Below are 19,821 nucleotides of genomic sequence, written 5' to 3'. Positions count from 1 at the left end.
GTAAACACGAGCCCGGCCGTCATTACTGTACAGGCAAAACCTATTCTCGTCGCCAGTCGCGCATCTGCCAACGTCGAACTTGCCTGGCCCATGTCAATCGACGACGTCGGTTTTGAATAATCAAATGTACTCCGCGGTAGGGTTGAGGTGCTCGTATATCTTTGTCGCTGGCACACTGTATGTCGACTGATACGGTGTCTTAGTGCCGTCGCTGCCGTTGACGTCCGCGTTACAAATGTTTAGCAGATGAATTGCTCAATTGCGTTGTCACACGTGGCCGATCAGTCCTAGGCCTGTCTGACTTATTGCCTGTTTGTCTTAGTCGTTGCATCAATCTGATGACAGTTTCGCGGGTGCAGCTAAAGGTTCTTGCAATGACAACTCCTTCTTGGCCCATTCCGACAGCTCTCTTTCTTTCGATTTGCCACAAACGTGGCTTATGTTTTGTGTTGTTTTTGTCCTACTGTGTAGCTCAAGTGTCGCGTAGGCTGTTTTATACCGTCTGTATGCACGTGCATTTCGTGTTACATCAGAAAAACCGTTTTGGAGTTTTTTGCGACGTTTCGCCGTTTGTTCCCGGAAAGCATGGATCTGTACGTGTGTTACATGGCTCAGTATGGTTTTATCACTTCAATTATACTTTTGTGAATTTGTATGTAATATCTTGCGGTGTATAGTTTCTTTTGAGCACTAGTTTACAAACGTAGGGACATTCCTTCTATATCAAGATTGTGACTCACGGCGTTGGCACATGGTGTCATTTATCCATCCTGCTGCACATCCGTCAGGACATGTTCCGTTTGTCTTGTCACAGCTGACATCATCCAGACAGTTTCCACACTTGAAGGAGCAGTTCTTACCGTATGTACCATCTAGACATACTGCACAAATACGCACAATTTAGTATATAGCTACGTGATCAGATATATAGAACTGACTAGTTTACACGTAATCACAAGACGATCAACCTCAAGTCCTTTGCGAAGTAAACAACAGTTTCCGATTGTCTACTCATCTTGATAGTACAAACACGAACTACAAAGGTATCTCACTTATAATCAACACATTTATTACTGAAAGGTAATTACGTGTAATGAATTGAGGGACATGTCCAATTGACTACTCGTCGCGATAGTATTTATACAAATATCAAAGTTAGAGTGTATAGGCGGGAATGCAACTATACTATCCAAACGAAGAAACGCATAGGCAGTTTGTGTATTTAAAAATCTATTAATTACCTATTGTGTTCAAACAATCGTCAAGATATGTAACAAAAGTGTTGATAACATGATGTTACACAATTGCACAAGTAAACAATCGACTTTCTGAAAATGCTGATTTTCATGAGATTTCTTACAAGGATTAAAAAGGCATCACCACAACGCAACAGAAATCACCTTCCAGTTGAAATTGTACAGCAAAAGGCATGCACTGTCTGGCTTTAAAAATCCAGATTACTTTCGGAAATCGGCATTCATTTTGAAGGAGTTTCAAGGTCAAATCACTACGCTGCGACACGGAAAATCGCCATTGCAAGAATGCACGCTGGAGATAACCAATCTTCTGTTGCCAGGCGTCTTAATATTAGTCTGAGCACGACATCACGGCTTGCAGTTCGTTACAACCAAACAAGTATAGCAAATGACCGTCCCCGTACACACAGCGCTCTCGTCACCACCGCAGCCCTAGATCGGTACATCCGGGTACTACATTTGCGTGATCGTACTGCCACGGGTGAGAGCACAGCAGCCAGGGTACCTGGGCTTCGGAGGACATCCAGTCAAACTGTACGGAACAGGTTGAGAGAGACTGGACTGAAAGCCAGGAGACCCGACGTCGGGACCGTGCCACGTCGTCGCCATCGCGCTCAGCGTCTCCGTTATCTAAAATTATCCACTTGGTTGTATGGACCTTTCCATCCTCTAAAATGATTTAAAAATTCATGTACTAAAATCTATTTGTGGAAGAGTTATACATGTTTGAAAATACAACATTTTCGCAACAGATATCTTGGTGATGCGTTTCTTTTTTGAATAGTTTATATCTGTGCACTAAGAGAATCTGAACATCAAACAAATTGCTTTTCTAACATTTTAACGTTGGCTTCATTTGGAATACAAAGTTTACAATTTCGTCAAGAATTATGTTAAAGGAGAATACTAACGTAACATTATTTTTTGATATATGGAAAAAAAACCATCCTAAAAGTCACTTTCCGTTATTAAGATTTCACAAAAAGTTTGTAAAATCGCAATAAAAACGTGATAAACGCCCTCGAATTTCCGCCTATTACGTAAACACCCTACAGTTAATGAGCAGAGGCGGGTATCACGTGACTTGACGTCAAATGTGCCTATTGCCGGTGGCTTCCTCTATGGTTATATTTGACAACTTGACAGTGGCCATGGATTCTGAAGCAATAAAATATGTTCCCGATGTCTTTTTTTACCTGGATGTTAGACCGTACTAATACCAGCCGATTTTACATCATGCAAGAGAAACTTCCAGTGAAGATGAAGAAGAAGAATCCATCGAAACGGAGGCACCACTTGATTCAATTCACTTCAGTTAATTTATTCGGTGTTTTGGCCATGTGGCCCAAAGTACAATTGGTTGTGACGACATAGGAGTAACACGTGACAGGAAGAACATATGTACATCTATACATATGAATTAAGATAATACAATCTACAATATAAGCAGAGAATGCAAGATTAAAGAACAAAATAAACATGAAAAGATTAATGTTAACTAAAAAAATTCAACGAGAATATAGAAGTCAACTAAACAAACAAAGGACAAGTCACTAAAACAATGTTAAGCCATTGTATACAATGGGTGACACTTATTTGAAAAAACCGGTAATGATTCCGTTACTCATTTTGGCTTTCGCGGCAACGAGGTTTGTACTTGAAATGTGGCTAAGCGGCAATGGGTATTTTTCAAATGTGGCTTTTCCGGGCGGACACCGTACATCATCATGATAAGGAAAAAAGACATGTTTCATGAAAATTGTGACAGAAGTTATGGCTTGGATATGTTTTGTATTGAGAACAGATAGACTTTGGTAATTGATACTAATATTATTGTTCGGAGATCCGCATACCTTTCACGGTTTTGTTTATCCTAACTTTTTACGCTGTCGGCAATTTTCCACATCTTACAATCCATGCAATTAGGAATAACTTTATTCTTACGTTCATCGGAATTCGTTTTGTTGTACCAAATCGTCTTGTAAAATACTCGGCTTATGGGATATTTGTTTATAATAACATTCAAAGCAATAAGCACGTTTTCTTCTCGATGGATAAAGGTGTGTATTGCCGATTGCATTGTACTTTAATATATTCTTATAAGACGAGTATATTTATTGTTGTTGTTGTTGTATGGTTTATTGCAGAATATCATCATTTGACAGAGTGCAGGTGCTTTTCATATGGGTACAAAGTGTGAAGCCCATTTATGGTGATTTATGGTGATATTGCTGGAATATTGCTAAAAGCGGCGTGCAACTAAACTCACTCACTCACTTTTGGGAACATTATTTATACTCGTCTTATATATTCACCAACTTCTAAATGCCTCCCAAGAATCTTAATATGTTCTTAGTTGTGACTGTGAGTGCATCCCGATGCCAACTGGTCTTGAAAGTAAGTGCGGCTGACTCGGAATGATATGATCGGAACATTTTTCTTACCTAAATCTGTCTTTTTACTTGGAAAACGGATGAAATGGTGTCTCTTTTCATTGTTCGATGACGCATCACCAGGCAACGGAATACACCATCGTACCATTTACAAAAACGACAGAAACAACACGATTTGTATTACTGTAGCGCTTGGTCTTTGGCAATATGGCGGACTGTAGGCACATTTGACGTCACGAGCGGAAAGGTCACATGAGTTCCAGCGGAATATGCATAATGGCCGAAGCTCAGATAACAGAAACTGTTTTCGCGATTAAAACATAAATATGCATATTTTTAATTGAAAATTTGGGTATATGTTTCTGATGACTTTATCATTCACCCAGCAAATTATTGCAATTCCCTCGTGTTCTCCTTTAATTCAGTTTCGAATTTTGATATCGGAAAACCTTATATTCTGAATGTAAGATTGACGTATTCCCACATGCAAGAGTAAATGAAAAATCAGATTTCGTTTATTATATTCATTCCATCTGATCATACACAAAAGGTTTGTACTCTAAATCTTGCGTTCCTAATAAGGTGTCCCCAGTTGACAAGCCATTGGGTGAAATGGGGATTAACGCCGAGTTCTACATTATTTTACTCATTTGCAGCATTTGTATACTGCTGTTAGGTCTGCCATTGTAATATCTCCTGACTAAACCAGCACGGTCCCTAACGGTGGTGGTCATTAGATCAGTGTTGGGTTTGTTGACACCTCTCCACTGTCAAGAAACTCTAGTGTCAGTGTGGACTCGCCTGAGAATTATTGACACAGCCAAACATTTTAGCACTCATGCGATCAGGTGTTATCTCTGAAGCCTAGTGTTCTGCTGATATCTACCATACTTGTTTCTTTCAGTTTTTAACACAGTATATATTCGTCGAAAAAAATAAATATCTTTACCTATATAAGGCAAATTATATTATAAGTATAAATATATGACAAACCAAGTAAATCAAACACTGCAAAACACGGAAGCATAACCTAATCACAAAAGAGTGGTTTCAAGTCAAATTTGATAAAGAAATCATTCATAATATACATGGCGCCGATTCACTGATAAACATACACAGGGATCAAACATATTTACCTGGCACGTTATGTGTGCGGTCTTTATCGAATGTAAGTTTCATGCCATACCTGTTTGGCAGTCGGTACCATTATATCCTGGAAAACATCCACTAGAACAGTGACCAGTGATCTTGTCACATACATCAGTACTGTTAAGGCATCGGCACTGTTTGTCACAATCTTCAGAAAACCAACCGTCACTGCAAACTGAACATCATTAAACAATAGTCATAATTATTTCGTAATATAGAAAAATACAATTGTTTGTAAAAACTTTGCTTGTGGTTGAATGTGTAAAATAATAAAATATGTGCCGTAATTTTCAAATTCAATTCTTGGGGATGAATTGTGAAAGCTCTGCATACCTATCAGGTGATAAAATGTATCCAAATATCAACACCAGCTAATTTCATATCCTACCAAATATCTGCACTTCACACAGTGTAAGGAATTTCTGTTGACCAGGTATCCGTATAGTGACGTTGGTGCCTGTCAGTGGCTGACGGCAGGTGACGTTAGCTATAGGAGGAGGATGTTCAGTTGATGACCAGTTGTAGCACATCTGGCTGCCCACAAATATCTCCATGCCGTTACTTCTCTCTTGAACTGTTCACACAATGAATGCAAAATATGACGAGTATTAATTTTGTTGTATCTGTTAAAATTATGTTACATGGATATATCTGACTTGATATGAAAGATTATTTACGCACATTCTGCACTACCTCGAATATGAACCATGGTAAAGCGAACCCTATGCAGCTAAAGCCTTAACACTACTAATAATAAATGTGTACAGAATGATGAAATAATAATATATCGATGATCACATTTGGGTAACGATATATCGCATCAACCCGAATACACGTTTAAAACTATATCTATCGCCATGAGTGATACATATTTGAAATTTGGTTGGTTGTCAATGGCTGTGAATAATCGACTGGCTGTCATGTATGACAAGATGCTCGGTTGAGAATCGAAGGAAACCGTCCTTTAAAGGATACACAGATAGTTTCAGATTACAGTTGTTATTTGTAACATTTCTGTGTTTGTTGGTCTCACAGATAATTATTCCGAGTAGAGTTTTAACTTACTGGGTCAATTGAAAACATTCCTAAATAGAATAGAAATGCATGGTAGTACGAAATTCGAAAGTAGTAAACTTTCAGTGGAGGTATTCCATAATAACAGTGGAAATAGCAACATGTAAGTGATGGTACTGTTTAACTAACATCAACAACGGTCATGCTTCCAAAAAAGGCCCACACGACATATCAATGAACCTATGATGTTCACATCCGTTTTGATGTAGTGTAAAGGCATGCGATTGCCCACTTAAATAGTCTTTCCAGTCAGAAATTTCTCTGCAATAATGAATTAACCTAGGCTGTTCTAGAGCATCCCAGATTATTCTGTAACTTCCGCACATCTGCTGACATCAGACAGTAATACATTTCTGACATTCACTATTGTTTCTTAAATACCATGTCATCGACTCTTGATAGAAACAATGTTATACACTTACGACATTGACTTTTCATGAATTACACTTCCATAATGAAATGTCAACTTCAACTTAACTATTGGACGTGCAGCAAGAAATCATGAACAATTCGGAACTTACTAGCGAAAAGTATGTAAGTACTTATAACAGAAAGTGGCGTCAAAAGAAAATTTTAATGTATGTGTCATAATGGGTCACTTTTTACAAGCCTCTTGTCTAAACTTGTTTGATAAAAAACACTACCTAAGCACAGAAAGTCCAACCACCAAGCTGAAGGAATAAAAGCTACAAAACTGTACCCTTTCCACACTCATAGGAAATCTCGAATGTACAATTCCGACTATATCCTGAGCACGTGTTTATGATTACAATCAAAAGTAGTAAAAGCCAAACAATTACCAATACACTTCAATAAGAAAATGCTATGCCTGTTTTATACACGAGTAAAAAATGTACTAGATTTATAAATATTACATTTAACACCCAACATAAAAGACATCGCGTTTAAATGTCTGTATTACAAGATATGCTGACCAGTTTTAGTGTGAATGAAAGTGTTAAACGTCACCATTGCTCCTTGATCTTGTTCTTACTTTAACATAGGAAGCAACTATTTCAAAATTCTATTTAAATACATAATTTGAATTAAAGTACATTACTCGTGTTATCTTACCCATTTAATTGTAGCTACATTTACACCAACATCTTAGTTATCAAGACATTCGACCAACTGCACTTTGGGTTCGTCTCACAATCTCTCATATATTTTAGGTTTTCAATGATGCAATACAGGTATGTTCCATTTCTGATGGCAACACAATTGCAATTGTAACCAAATAGCTTCCTGTAGTGCTGGATAATTTCGCCCCTATCAAGGAAATAACGTTGGTCCTATCACCCATGTTTAGTCCAAAACGTATAGATTTGTCCTGAGATGACTGAACTGTATGGATGATCAACTTCTTTATTATCACAATAGCGACGTTTCGGTAAAGCGTCTTATACCGTTTTCAAGCATATACCAAAACGTCTCTATTGTGAAAATAAAGAAGTTGATCACCCATAAAGTTTTGTCATATCTATACCGCCAACCTCTAGAATGCCACTCAAACAGTTTTGTCCTGGACTATAATAGTACCTATCACAGGTAAGAACATTCGGTTTGAGCATATATTTCACCGATAAGTGATTAGGTGACCAGGTCATCTCGTTTAATGAAGAATAGATGGTACAAAGGACATGTATAATTAGATAATCTGAACAGCACCGTGACATTAGCTCATCATAAGTCGGCACTTTTTATCGTTTAGCGAAGCATTATTATGTAGGGCAGTATTATTCATATTATGTGTGTATGTACTTACAATTGTCACGGATATAGAGTCTGATGTGTTGTATCTTCTCTGGAACTGAAGTGGTCAGGTTCACAGTCCAGGTGGGGTTTGTCTGATTGGCTGTATGAGCACATGTCCATGGCAAGCTCGTGGCATCTGTGGTGGCTCTGCCGTCTACACCAAGTCCTGCTCGAAAGGTATTTGGATCATTGTTCATAGTGCTACTCTGGCTGCTTGATCTCCTCAAAGCGATGTTTTCTGTAATATAGATACATAACCAGTAGCACAAATATCAGTTACTTGTTGACATGACACTACATCTGCCAATCTAAATCATGCTCACGTTTCTGACAGTAGGAACCGAACCATCCTTCCTGACATCTGTCTGGATCACCGACCTGGCTACAGGGAGTAGAGGGGAACACGGTACAGGCAGTAGTGGTGTTACAGTGACACTCGGCGTCTGTTTGAAAATAGATACCTCCGATTGGCTGATAGTTGCTGCTTCAAACTTGATCTATCACAGTGAAAACAGTTATGGTGTTTGAAGATAGGAAATGTTTGTTTATCAACACAACATATAACATCAATTTTTTCCACATATTTCACATTCTGGGAATAACTTTCCTACCAGTGAGGGTCACAGAGACACAGGCAATGGACAGTGCAATCCAGAACCATCCCATGTTGGATTCCTAAATGAAAAGATAAAGAATAGCAAACTTACATTGTTCTCATCACATAAACAGCAGTCTTAAAGGACTGTATCTTACAGAATGCACATTTAAGCATGAGTCCAACTTATCAAAATTGATGAGCTTGAAAGTTTGAATTCTTTCGGTGAGTGATGCTCTATGTCTTAATCAAAAGATACGAAATACTTCCACTATGAAACATCACTTTATTCCAGTATACTAGATTATTGGATAATACAGTATAATGGATAACGCTCACCGTTTTTGTAGGAGAATGAGTGAGCTCCTTTCTTAGGAACAGTTTTTAAGTTATTCATCACCAGTTTTATCCATATTCCGAAATTGACAGTGAATTAGGTGAGGTTGCCCGACAGGCGTCCAGTCAAACATTAGAATCGAGGGGCTTTTCGGCGGATGATGCTCTGTGCTTTATTCTAAAGACACGAAATATTTCCACAATTAAATATAATTTCACCGCAATAAACTTGAATGCAGAGATTGGCTCGTTATGTAGAATGGTGCTTCACTGTAGTACACGTGATACCTGTTAAGTAAAGTGTGTGTGCGAGCTTATTTCATATCAATGGTTTCTAAAGTTTTCATAAGCCATTGTCACGAAATTGGAAGAGAATATGGAAGTTGTCCCACAGACGAATCATTGTGAAAGAATGTAAAAAAGAACCAACTTTCGTAAATAGTAAATATTTCCATGAACAAATTGAATCAGAGGGAGTCACTTCTTAAGGCTCACTACAAAATGAATCATGGGTAGAATCACCTCTCAAGGCTCTCTACAAATAATTATTGAATCATGGAAGGATCACCTCTTAACGCTGAAAGCAAATAGATTACCGCTCAGGTACAGCTAACTGATGTTCTGATCAACAGTGCAGAGGTTGATGTGTCGTTATTGACTCCAAATGGGTGGTTGTAGGATAGTTTATGCAAAGCGTTTGACATCCCCCTGACTTTTACACACACACACACAGAGATTTGTTATAGATATCTGTGTCGTGCGACCGCAATGAGTCAGTGTTGCAATGTTGCGTTTTGGTGCAACAGTTTGCCACTTTGATATGTATTATCTATGGAATGTATGTCCTAGGAAGTCAAACTGGCATGAATAATTTATTCCCGAACTTGTACAGCTCGGTAATGATAACTCTGAACGACTGCGTATGTGTTCCAGTTCACAGCTGCATCACTGACCAAAGCTTGCCTCGACCATTGTAATTGTTTTCTCTTTGGAATCACAAATCAACAACTGAAGAAACTACAAAAGGTCCAGAACACTTGTACTGCAACACCTCTATTAGGTTACCAGTCTATTCAGTATTTGATACTGGTACTGGTGTTCAAGTTCCTGGACGGATCAGCTCCGCCTTACCTGTCTGGTCTAGTATTCACATATACCAGCCACGTCGATCACACAGATCCAAAGAGGGACTTCAACTACAAGTACCAAAATCACGCACAAAAACCTTTGGCGAAAGAGCCTTTGAATATACCGGACCATGCTTGTGGAATAAACTGCCAATCCATATCAAATCCCAGTCCATTCTCACTGGATTCAAGGCACACGTTTTCATCTTAGCTCGTGATCAGTAAACTTCTTTTTCGCAGACAGTGCTTTTGAGCAGCAATTTCCTGGATATCAGCGCTTTATAAGTTTTTGCATAGATAGATAGAGAAATAGACAGACAGACAGAAAAACAGACAGGCAGTCAGACAGACAGACAGATATATAGATAAGATACATTGAATCTTACTGGAATCGTTATGTCTGCATGACAGACAAACTTTTAATTTTGCCTGTCAGTCTGTAGTTTAAGATGTTATGTGGAAGTGTTTAATTTCAAACCGCCGATAGAAGATGATTCCTTCACTTTGTATTTAACGACTTAAATACATTATGTTCAGTCACAATGTAGTATAATAGTTGTCATCCCCAAACACACAATGTTGTTAACCTCTCTATGATTTAACGATATTTTGTACTTCCCGCGTCTAAGCACCTGCACTCATCTATAACAAACATTAACTAAACATTGCAAGGTTTCCTGGAATTAAACCACATACCGTCAAGCGGACTGAGATGCGTGTCAGACAAAACATCATGCTTCTGACTGAAACGTGATTCTTTGACATTGGCTAACTAACCTAACTGCACTTTAACAAGTGAGGGAAATTAACAATTCGTGTACATTCATCGAAGCACAGTCGGATAATCGGAACTGAATTTTGTTCACTCAAATTACAATGATTGTAAGGCCTTATAGCAAAAGCTGGAAAAATACATAATTGAAATCTTAAGGTATACCACATGTATTCGTCCCTTCAGTTGAAACATATTCAATGATGTTTCTGGGAAGTGTACATAGTAATGAATGCGTGTTTGCCGAACGAATTATAAGTTTAGGCCGGTGTTGAGATATTTGAACAAGGTTCAGTGTCATGGAAAGGCGATCGTGTTGTGTTTACAATAGCTGTCCGCGTAACTACATGTTTAAATAGGGCATGTGATAAATGTATGCTCACCTTCAAAGTATACCTTTTGATACTCACATATACACACGGGGTCACAACAAAAAGAACAGAAGTTTGTCCGTACTTACCTCTCTCATGAAGACCTCACAGTTCTGTAGTGCAGTATCTCTACACTAACACTGTACACTACTCGGCTACCAGGAAGTGAAATATTGAGACAAGGAATGGGTCATGTGATCGATGAATTGTGTACATCATGATATATGATCTCTTCAAACAATGTTTGCTCTGAATACGATTGCAAGATGGTTGGTCGATCTGTTGGTTGTTTAACGCCGTACTCAGCCATATTCCAGCTATATGGCGACGGTCTGTAAATAATCGAGTCTGGACGAGACAATCCAGTGATCAACATCATGAGCATCGATCTACGCAATTGGGATAAGATGACAGTTGTTAACCAAGTCAGCGAGCCTGACCAACTGATCTCGTTAGTCGCCTCTTACGCAGAGGACGAATTCTAACACACATCATCACGGGTCACGATTACGAAAAATATTGTCTAGATGTCATCGTTACACCTGTTGTCAGTAATAATGATAGGCAATATAAATTATGAAGTTCGACATTACCTTTTTAATAACACTTTGAAATTAGTGTTTTGATAATATTGTACTTTTACATGCACGGTAATACTGGACAAAATAACTGTGTTCCATTTTGACTGGTTTAAATGGTATGTTAAATATCTTACAACGTTTCAAATATAGGTTTACTTTGTTCTAACTACAGCTCCTGGAAACGTCTTTGTTATATATTTACCTCATCTAGACGTTAATCATACACGAGCTGTATGAACACATATATCTATTAAACATGCTTTTGTCATCGGTCTAATAATTATGACACGAAGCAGTTTTGTTTGAATATTAAGAGATGTTTTTATGCAACCCAGAAAGAAGTGTAAAGTGGCACACGTGCCAAGCGTAAATATGATAATGTGATACCTTTATCCTCGTCAACATCGTCCCTTTGCTACGGTTCGTGTGTACATCCTCCTTTGTACACGGATATCGTATGACTTCTGTTCCATCCCGTTTGTGATCGTCCGAAATAGAAATGGTGTTCTCCGCATTGGTGGCAATTCATCTGAACGTGTAATGCATAGAATGCATCACGATGGTCTATCAGAATGGTAACACATGGAATTTCTTTACAATTGCTAGACGTCTATTTTGACACCTTGCAGATCACAGGGACCTCATGACTGTATAAGTATAAGCTTGGGTTGTCTGGCCTGCTTTGTTCATACTTGTTGCTATCAGGTGTCAGAGGCCTTCATGTACTGGGAGATATTGACTGGTTGTTATACGATAAGGTTCATTGGGACATATATGATCATATTACTTGGATCAAACTCATTAAGATGATGGTTGATATAACTGTAAATATTTTATATTGGTTTCATATGTTTATAACATTTTGCATTTTGTTACATTTACATAGCTCCATTATGAAATGAAGCTTGACTTAATGAAATTTAAGCACAACTGAATCCGAGTGTGGACATTGCAGTTATCTTTGAGATGGAATTGACACTGGTGACGTGAACTTGATGTACGTTTATTAAACTAGAGCATTTAATATCACTAACTTATTGAAGGATAAACGAAATAACAATGGCATTTTTTTTATTCTTCAAAGCAACAGCGAATAGTAACATTATGAATCTGATACAAGTACATCGTCAATGCATTATTAATGCACACACACACACAAATTAACACACACATTAACATATACAATGATTAGTGTAATAGATAACAAAGGAATTAACTGTTCATTGTAAGTTACGAAAATTATTATTAGTCTTTATCAGTCAGGGACAAAAGGTATGTGGACTATTATTAATCAAGATCATTAAGACTCTTGTATTGTTTGCATGGTGGCGATAGGCTATAGCTTTAGTTAATGTTGGCAAGTGTATTTATCCTGCAACAGGGTGGAGTCGACATAGATATGAATACGTGTATGGTCTAAAATGTACTGAGTGATTGTAACATGATTCCCCATATTAATACCCGTGAGGACGTAAAACAAATCGTGTGCAGCTTATTGTTTTAGCTGGGAACTGTCTTGAAAATGTGAATTGATGGATCATAAATCCATAGAATAAATAAATTTACTGACCGGAGGTTAACTTTGCATACCATAATACTTGATGTTTCATTGTTTTGTAACTGAATGGCCTCCGTCGAATCGTCAAGAACACACCATTTCTTTGATGGGCATTTTAGAAGTTGAGTTGATGAAGAATGATGACAAGTTTTATGTATATACAACTTCTTTTATTCTGTGAATGGCGACGTTTCGACATAGATTCTAATGTCGTTGTCACGTTACATCATAATGTCACATCGGCAATATTGCAGCCCTATAGTGACGAGGCTTTGAATAATAAATAAAGCCGTAATAAATAAAGTTATTGACCAGGAATGGTCATTATTCCGGGTCTAACCTACAGCCTCAGTTACTACTGAGTTCAGTAGCACGAGGAAATCAAGATGAGTGATTGACGGAAGTAAAATGTGAAAAATGTAGAATTAATAGATCTTCCGGTATTAAGTGCATACACCGATCATGTTTTGTCATGTTTGTAGAGATACATATGGTCGTTGCTATACATCTTTCAATATACCATGCGTAATGTACTATGATACTATAGTTAACGATTGTAATGCCAAGTTATTCCAAGAGTGATACCACGCCTACTGATCGTGATACCAAGTTCATCGGATAGTGATATCAAGCCTAACAATCGTGACACCAAGTTCACCGTATCTTGTTACAATGCTTTATGATTGTAATACCATCTTCATCTTTATATCACGTTCGTTATACCATGCTTAGCCAAGTTAGTAAGAGGGTAATACCAAGCTTAACGATTGTGATACCAAATTCATCAGATCGTGAATCCATGCATAACGATTGTGATGTCAACTTCATTGGGGAGTGACAACAAGCCTAACGATCGCAATACCAAGTCCATTTCATCTTGGTACTGTTACGGTTAATAAATGGCCGTGACAAAAGATATACGAATCCCCTTTGAACCAGCAAAATATAACACAGACAAGTCTTAAATATTCAATAACATATTGAGCAAACAATGAGCAAACTACAAAGAATGACAATACAGATATCTAGTACAATGCATTTGAGTCACAAATCTAAAGTAATGGGTCACATATAAAATATTAACTCACCACGAGCCTTGGCATTTACAGTGACTGCAGGTATACAAATTGAAGGTAGTTTACAATGTCAGTAGACAATCGGTCTTGACGCGACAATCCGTCTTGACGATGTTGACAGACAGACGGTAGGCAGGTGACGGCAGAAAGATGTACACAACTCATTTGTTGGTACAAATCACCAAAGACCGAGTTGCTGTGCCGGAAGTATACAAAACTAGCTCGTCAGAGCAATCAAATTGGTTAATAAAATGACAACAAATGCAAGTGCGAAAATGAGAGGGAAACTCAAACGTCTTTCATCCAAGATGTCACGGTCTGATGTTTTATCTTGGTAAGAATATTTTTAAAAACGAATAAAAATCATTTTTGAAAGAAAGACATAATAATTCATTCATTCAGTGTAATGTGTTAGCCAATTAGATCGCCGGAGGTAGTGAAGTCACGCGCTGATGACTTAGTTTTGTAAACTTCCGGCACAGCAACTCGGTCTTTGTAGATTTAATAAAAAGCATCAAATGCATCCCCACTGAAAGCGCATGTATATGCCCCCCACACATACACACACACACATTGGAGATATGGACAAGAGCTTTTGATACTTGTGAGACCTTGAAAATACGATATATTCATTGACGTGTGCGTAATTGTCCGGTTTTCGATCATGTCACCGTATTTCTGTGATGAGCCTTTACATTTTATATAGTACAGGGGCTGGATAGTAAACCAAGGCTTAGTTTATCGATTTTCTGACCCGCAGCGAGGGGCTGTGGACCGGGAGTCAAAACAAAATAAGCCAAGGGAGGCAACTCTGGATCACTATCAAAATGGCGTACCGCTAAAAATAGTGTTGCCATTGAACATATATGATGCGAAATGTGACCCACAACCCACATTCAAAACATAACTCAATCAATGATAATACAAATTACAAAAATAAAACAACACACTCTCGTAGTGATACCATGCTCAACGATTGTGATACCAAGTTCATAGGAGAGTATTACCATGACAAACGGTATGCCATACCAAGTTAATAGGATCAAAAGACGGGGCTTAAAGATCGTGGTAACAATTTCATTGGAGAAAAATACCACCCTTAACGATTATGATACCACGTTCATCGATTTGTGACAACATTCTTAACGATTGTAGTACCAAGCTAATCGTAGTGTGATACCATGCTTAACGATTCCGTTTCCAAATTAATATGATTGTGATACCATATTAATTGGAGCAAAATAACATTCTTAACGATCGTAATACTACCTTCATAATACCAAGCTTAACCGCTGAAATACCACGTTCAGTGGATCGTGATACCGGGGTTTTAGATTGTGATACCAAATTTATTGGATTGGGATAAGGTGTCATTATAAAGCCAATCAATGTTTACATATACAATGTACAACATTGCATATGCAGATGGGCCGTTTAAACGAAATCTCATTGAAGCACTGAAATAGAATGACCCTCTTAGTAAACATCTATTTTGAATTATATACTAAGCGTCATTAATAAAGCGTCAAATGATATATAGCATATGTAAACAAACGTTTCTCAGAAATGATAGAACTACGAGTGTCATCGTAAAGTTTAATGTGCTGAGAAACGTGACACATCGTGACATACAGACAAGTGTACCCTCCCCGCGTGTCCAAGACACAGCTGCTCCTTGTTTTCATGCTCCTTATCAAGTCGCATTCCTTTCTTCTACAAGAGCTCTGTGGAGTCCTGGGAGATACACTGGTGCTGAGTTCATCCCAGGCATACTCAATTGGCTTGAGGTCTGCCGAGCATGCTGGCCACGCTAACCGCTTTACACCCTACTGCCTAAGGCATTTTGTGACAATCCTGGCCCTAGAAGACCAAGCCTTGACGTCCTTTAAGTTCTCGTATCCGTCAATAGTGGCAAAGTAAGACAGCATGTGCATGCTTGATCTTCACAAGGATACGTTTCATGAGAAGAGTCAGGTTCGATTAACTGAGCATGAAAAACAGAAAATGATGTACGGCGTCAACAGAGGATAAAGATAAAATAAACAAAGTAGAAAATATGATTATGGGTGTCATTCACAAATAATGTACAGGAGTCAATATTTATCTTTTATGACTATCGCATGTGAAGCACGTCGTATCATACGTTTCTACCAGAACTATGCTAACATGGTTTGATGCTATAACGAACACACATGATTGTGCAAAACTTGATATCAATCAAATCATGAGTCATGTATGAGTTCTTCTGCCCTTCATTTGTTATATGTACGCATCTGATCATCTATTATGCCAGGTCCTGTAACCACAAAAAAGTACACAAAGTCATCATTCTATTTTCATTTTGTACACTCACTATGGCCATTGAGGTGTCGCCTGTACGCCACTTGTTCCTGTGGTCCCTGTAACAACTAACAACTGGTGCTCCATTAAATTTAAATTGTTTGATCGATGAGAAAAACATAAAAGTGTATATAAAAGTATCTATGTACCATTTACATGCTGTTCTCTATAAAGCACTACACGTCCCCAAAACTGCTTCCCTTTGTGATGGTTATTATTTACTAAGTACCACGTTGGTACAAAAGTATCTGTTTCTGTAGTATGGAATGTTCCCCTGTCATCTCATCCAGTTTCATCCTGAAGATGATTGACTGTATTGTAGTAAGGCGTTGCATTGTCGATATGTTCGTATGTACTTTCTGTTGCTGTTGTCTTTGTCTTCGCATCAAGTGCCACATAGTGTTCCTCTCTCACCTTGGTCTTCAAGCTCTCCAGTTGTTTCAGTAATCTGACGTAAAAAATTATTTATTTTGCTATTTTGTAAATATAACAGAATCCTAACGTGAAAGGAAAAATGGATCCTTGCTCTAAACAAAACTTACAGACTCAGGCTAATAGTACATGAAAGTATTTTGCAGGTCAACGATTCCAAGCGTACATAATTAAGCAACGAAAATAAGGGATTGTAGTAAACTTTGTACTACCGTCTGATGTATATGGTTGATCCAGTGACTGTGCAGATCAGGAACACACCAATGACAGCTGCCACTGGGATTCCCCAGGTGGATCCCTCTTCTGTGGGATCAGAAAAACAAACAAATGTGAACTTAATTTAGAAAACATCACCCATGCACATATAAATTCCATGTACGTAAGCTATAAATCTGAAGTTACATTGTGAGTCTATTGCTAATTTAAAATGAGTAAGCACTAATCTGAAATTTCTGTTTTCATTTAATCAAATCAGACAAGTTGGCTCTTGCAGGTTGCGTTGATAACGTAAATATAATTCGCAGAAAAATAAGATCAAATAACTATCATTCCAAACTAATGCATCACAAAGGAAGGATAGAATGGTGATTAGAATCATTTCATTGTGTATGATTATATTGCATCATCTCACCACTGCACGTGTCACGGGACGTTTGACCCTCACACCCACAATCTGAAGTACAGTTAATCCCATGCGTTCCCACGGCACATCCTGCAAGAAAAGATATGAAATCGTTGAAAGTACATTTGTCCTTTTAGACATTTGATATCTGTAAATGAGGTGTCCAGTATATCATCGTTTAATTCCAAGAATATTATGACATAACATAATCATAACGTTCATGTTGTGATATTGTCCCTGTTTGCAGCTCGTTTAATGAGTGTCATTGACTTGCTATGCTAACTATGCTAGATGCCAGAGTGTATTGCAATGACCACAGTCAGACTAACATTAGTTGCCATAACGACTTTTGTTACCTACGTAGAGTGTGTGCCAAGTCCGGGAGAGCCAGTTCAATCTACATCAAGAGTAAATGATGTGAGCAGAACACTTCACTTTGTCACATTTTGTGTATTTATCATTACATGTCTTCAATAATACCTCTGTGACTATAAGCATTAACTCATTCACTCACTCACTCACTCACTAGTGAAAAGGCTAAATGATTCCTGAAGATAAATTCCATCTGGACATGGTGACGATGTGAAACCACAAAATAGCAGATATGAATGCTTCAAGTTTGGCCTTGAAATGATCATGGCATGTTTGTGCAATGTAGGTAATTTTTACTCACGTTGTAGACATGTGCCGTCATTCATCCAACCTGCTGCACACCCTTTACGACATATTCCGTTTGTTTTGTCACAGATGTCGCCATCTAGACAGTTTCCACATCGAGAGGTACAATTGATACCATAGGAACCATCTGGACAGGCTGCAAGCATACATAATGAGACCATTGCATATAATTACTCTCCAAGCTTAACCTTCTTTTAAAATCACGCAGACATACCTTGTAGACACGATGTGTCACTTTGCCATCCTGCTGCACATCCCCCAGAACAGATACCGTTTGTCTTGTCACAGCTAATGCCATTGATGCAGTTTCCACACTGAGAGGCACAGTTGATACCATAGCAACCATCCGGACATACTGCAAGCACATATACACAATGAAAGCATGACATAATCGTATTTCATACGTTTTTCTACTTTTCACTTAGAATCATACGCGCCCACTCTGCATTCATGTCCCGTTCATCCAACCTGCTCCACATCCTCTAGGACACAGATGTCCTCAATGAGGCGGGAAACATGCATACAAACTCATGGACATTCGTTTGACATCAAGATTATGACTCACACCGTTGGCACATGGTGTCATTCATCCATCCTGCTGCACATCCGCCAGGGCAGGTTCCGTCCTTCTTTTCACAGCTGACATCATCCAGACAATTTCCACACTGGGAGGAGCAGTTGATACCATAAGAACCATCTGGACATGCTGCAGACACATAAACGTGAAACATGACAAAATCGTATTGTGTAAAATGCCCCTCTACTTAGAACACACGTTACCAGGTAGACATATTGTACCATTTTCTGTTCCGATGCCCATTCTCCAGGACCGTTTGTTTTGCCATTGTTGATCATCGTTTACTCAGGCTGCAGACATAACATTTTGCCATCCCCCATCCACCCTCATGCACATCCTTCAGGACATGTTCCGTTTGTCTTAACACAGCTGATGGAATTAAGGCAGTTTCCACACTGGGAGGCGCAGTTGATACCATAAGAACTACCTGGACATGCTGTACAAACACACAGACATTTACTGTTAACACTGTAGACTACACTGACTACACGACCCAACATACTCCACGAGGACATATGCATAAACAAATAAAAGAACATTCGTCTATCATCACGAATCCGATTCACATCGCAGACATCCGACCAGTTGTCGCTGGATTCAGTCATGCGTTTCGTGCATGCAAAACAAGTGCACACGTTTCCAATTAAAAGGTTAACTGATGTGAAAACAGCCAATCCGGGGTCCTTCACAGGATAATGTTAAGAACTGTGAAATTCAGAAAATGCGTCAACGGAATCATAATAAACACATTTCCAGTCAACTGACATTTCAGGAATGAGTGAGTGAGTTAATCTTTTACATCGCATCGGCAATATTACAGCCATAGAGCGATGAAAACAAGGTAATCATTTTTAGATATCTGCCGACAAAGGACAGTAAAACCAACTAGACTACCACAGATACATATATTTAAAACTAGTAATTAAATCTAAAATACTTCAGCTATACAGGACGATACAATATAAAAACAGGCTATAGATTGCCAACAACTGAAGCTAGATCACCATACTAGCCTTTGCTACCTGCATGGACCTTAGTTGGATTTACACCATCCCTTCAGCCAGCGAACCACCCGATCCCGTTAGTCGCCTCTTACGGCAAACACGGGTTACTGAAGGTTCATTCTAAC

General features: G+C 38.4%; 3 protein-coding genes across 6 annotated transcripts in view; all 3 read right to left on the bottom strand.

Moving 5' to 3' along the window:
• Positions 1 to 12,039, bottom strand: part of LOC124290457 (receptor-type tyrosine-protein phosphatase kappa-like) — a 51,257-nt gene extending 39,218 nt beyond the window's left edge. For 3 of the 4 annotated variants that reach the window (XM_046727161.1, XM_046727163.1, XM_046727164.1), the window contains exons 1-5: positions 11,797 to 12,039; positions 8,239 to 8,302; positions 7,951 to 8,070; positions 7,638 to 7,865; positions 5,187 to 5,372 (exon numbers count right to left, since the gene is read on the bottom strand). In XM_046727161.1, the coding sequence (XP_046583117.1) occupies positions 5,187 to 5,372; positions 7,638 to 7,865; positions 7,951 to 8,070; positions 8,239 to 8,302; positions 11,797 to 11,814 (616 nt within the window). In that variant the 5' untranslated portion in view covers positions 11,815 to 12,039. The remainder of the gene's footprint in view (positions 1 to 5,186; positions 5,373 to 7,637; positions 7,866 to 7,950; positions 8,071 to 8,238; positions 8,303 to 11,796) is intronic. The other variant, XM_046727162.1, reaches the window with a different exon arrangement.
• The window catches only part of LOC124290456 (receptor-type tyrosine-protein phosphatase mu-like), a 49,635-nt gene that overhangs the window by 12,460 nt on the left and 17,354 nt on the right, over positions 1 to 19,821 (bottom strand). The window contains exons 6-7 of the mRNA XM_046727160.1: positions 4,836 to 4,973; positions 741 to 881 (exon numbers count right to left, since the gene is read on the bottom strand). Of these exons, the coding sequence (XP_046583116.1) occupies positions 741 to 881; positions 4,836 to 4,973 (279 nt within the window). The remainder of the gene's footprint in view (positions 1 to 740; positions 882 to 4,835; positions 4,974 to 19,821) is intronic.
• Positions 15,626 to 18,316, bottom strand: LOC124290460 (protein draper-like). Its single transcript, XM_046727166.1, has 4 exons — positions 18,111 to 18,316; positions 17,447 to 17,527; positions 17,028 to 17,118; positions 15,626 to 16,831 (listed from the first exon to the last, which is right to left on the bottom strand). The coding sequence occupies exons 1-4, from the start codon at positions 18,274 to 18,276 to the stop codon at positions 16,666 to 16,668; spliced, it is 504 nt and encodes a 167-aa protein (XP_046583122.1). The 5' UTR covers positions 18,277 to 18,316; the 3' UTR covers positions 15,626 to 16,665.

The sequence above is a fragment of the Haliotis rubra genome, unplaced genomic scaffold (assembly GCF_003918875.1).
Source record: "Haliotis rubra isolate DU_JTF1 unplaced genomic scaffold, ASM391887v1 Scf466, whole genome shotgun sequence".
NCBI classification, from domain to species: Eukaryota; Metazoa; Mollusca; class Gastropoda; order Lepetellida; family Haliotidae; genus Haliotis; species Haliotis rubra.
Note: the sequence above shows the minus strand (reverse complement) of the source record. Positions and strands in the feature narration are given on the sequence as shown.

Excerpts from the sequence above, each read along its gene's own strand:
- LOC124290460 (XM_046727166.1), bottom strand. The coding sequence starts at position 18,276 with ATGGTCTCATTATGTATGCTTGCAGCCTGTCCAGATGGTTCCTATGGT. Across the intron at positions 17,528-18,110 it reads TGACGGCACATGTCTACAAC|GATGTGCCGTGGGAACGCAT; the intron begins GTGAGTAAAAAT and ends CTTTTCTTGCAG. Across the intron at positions 17,119-17,446 it reads GTCCCGTGACACGTGCAGTG|AAGAGGGATCCACCTGGGGA; the intron begins GTGAGATGATGC and ends CTGATCCCACAG.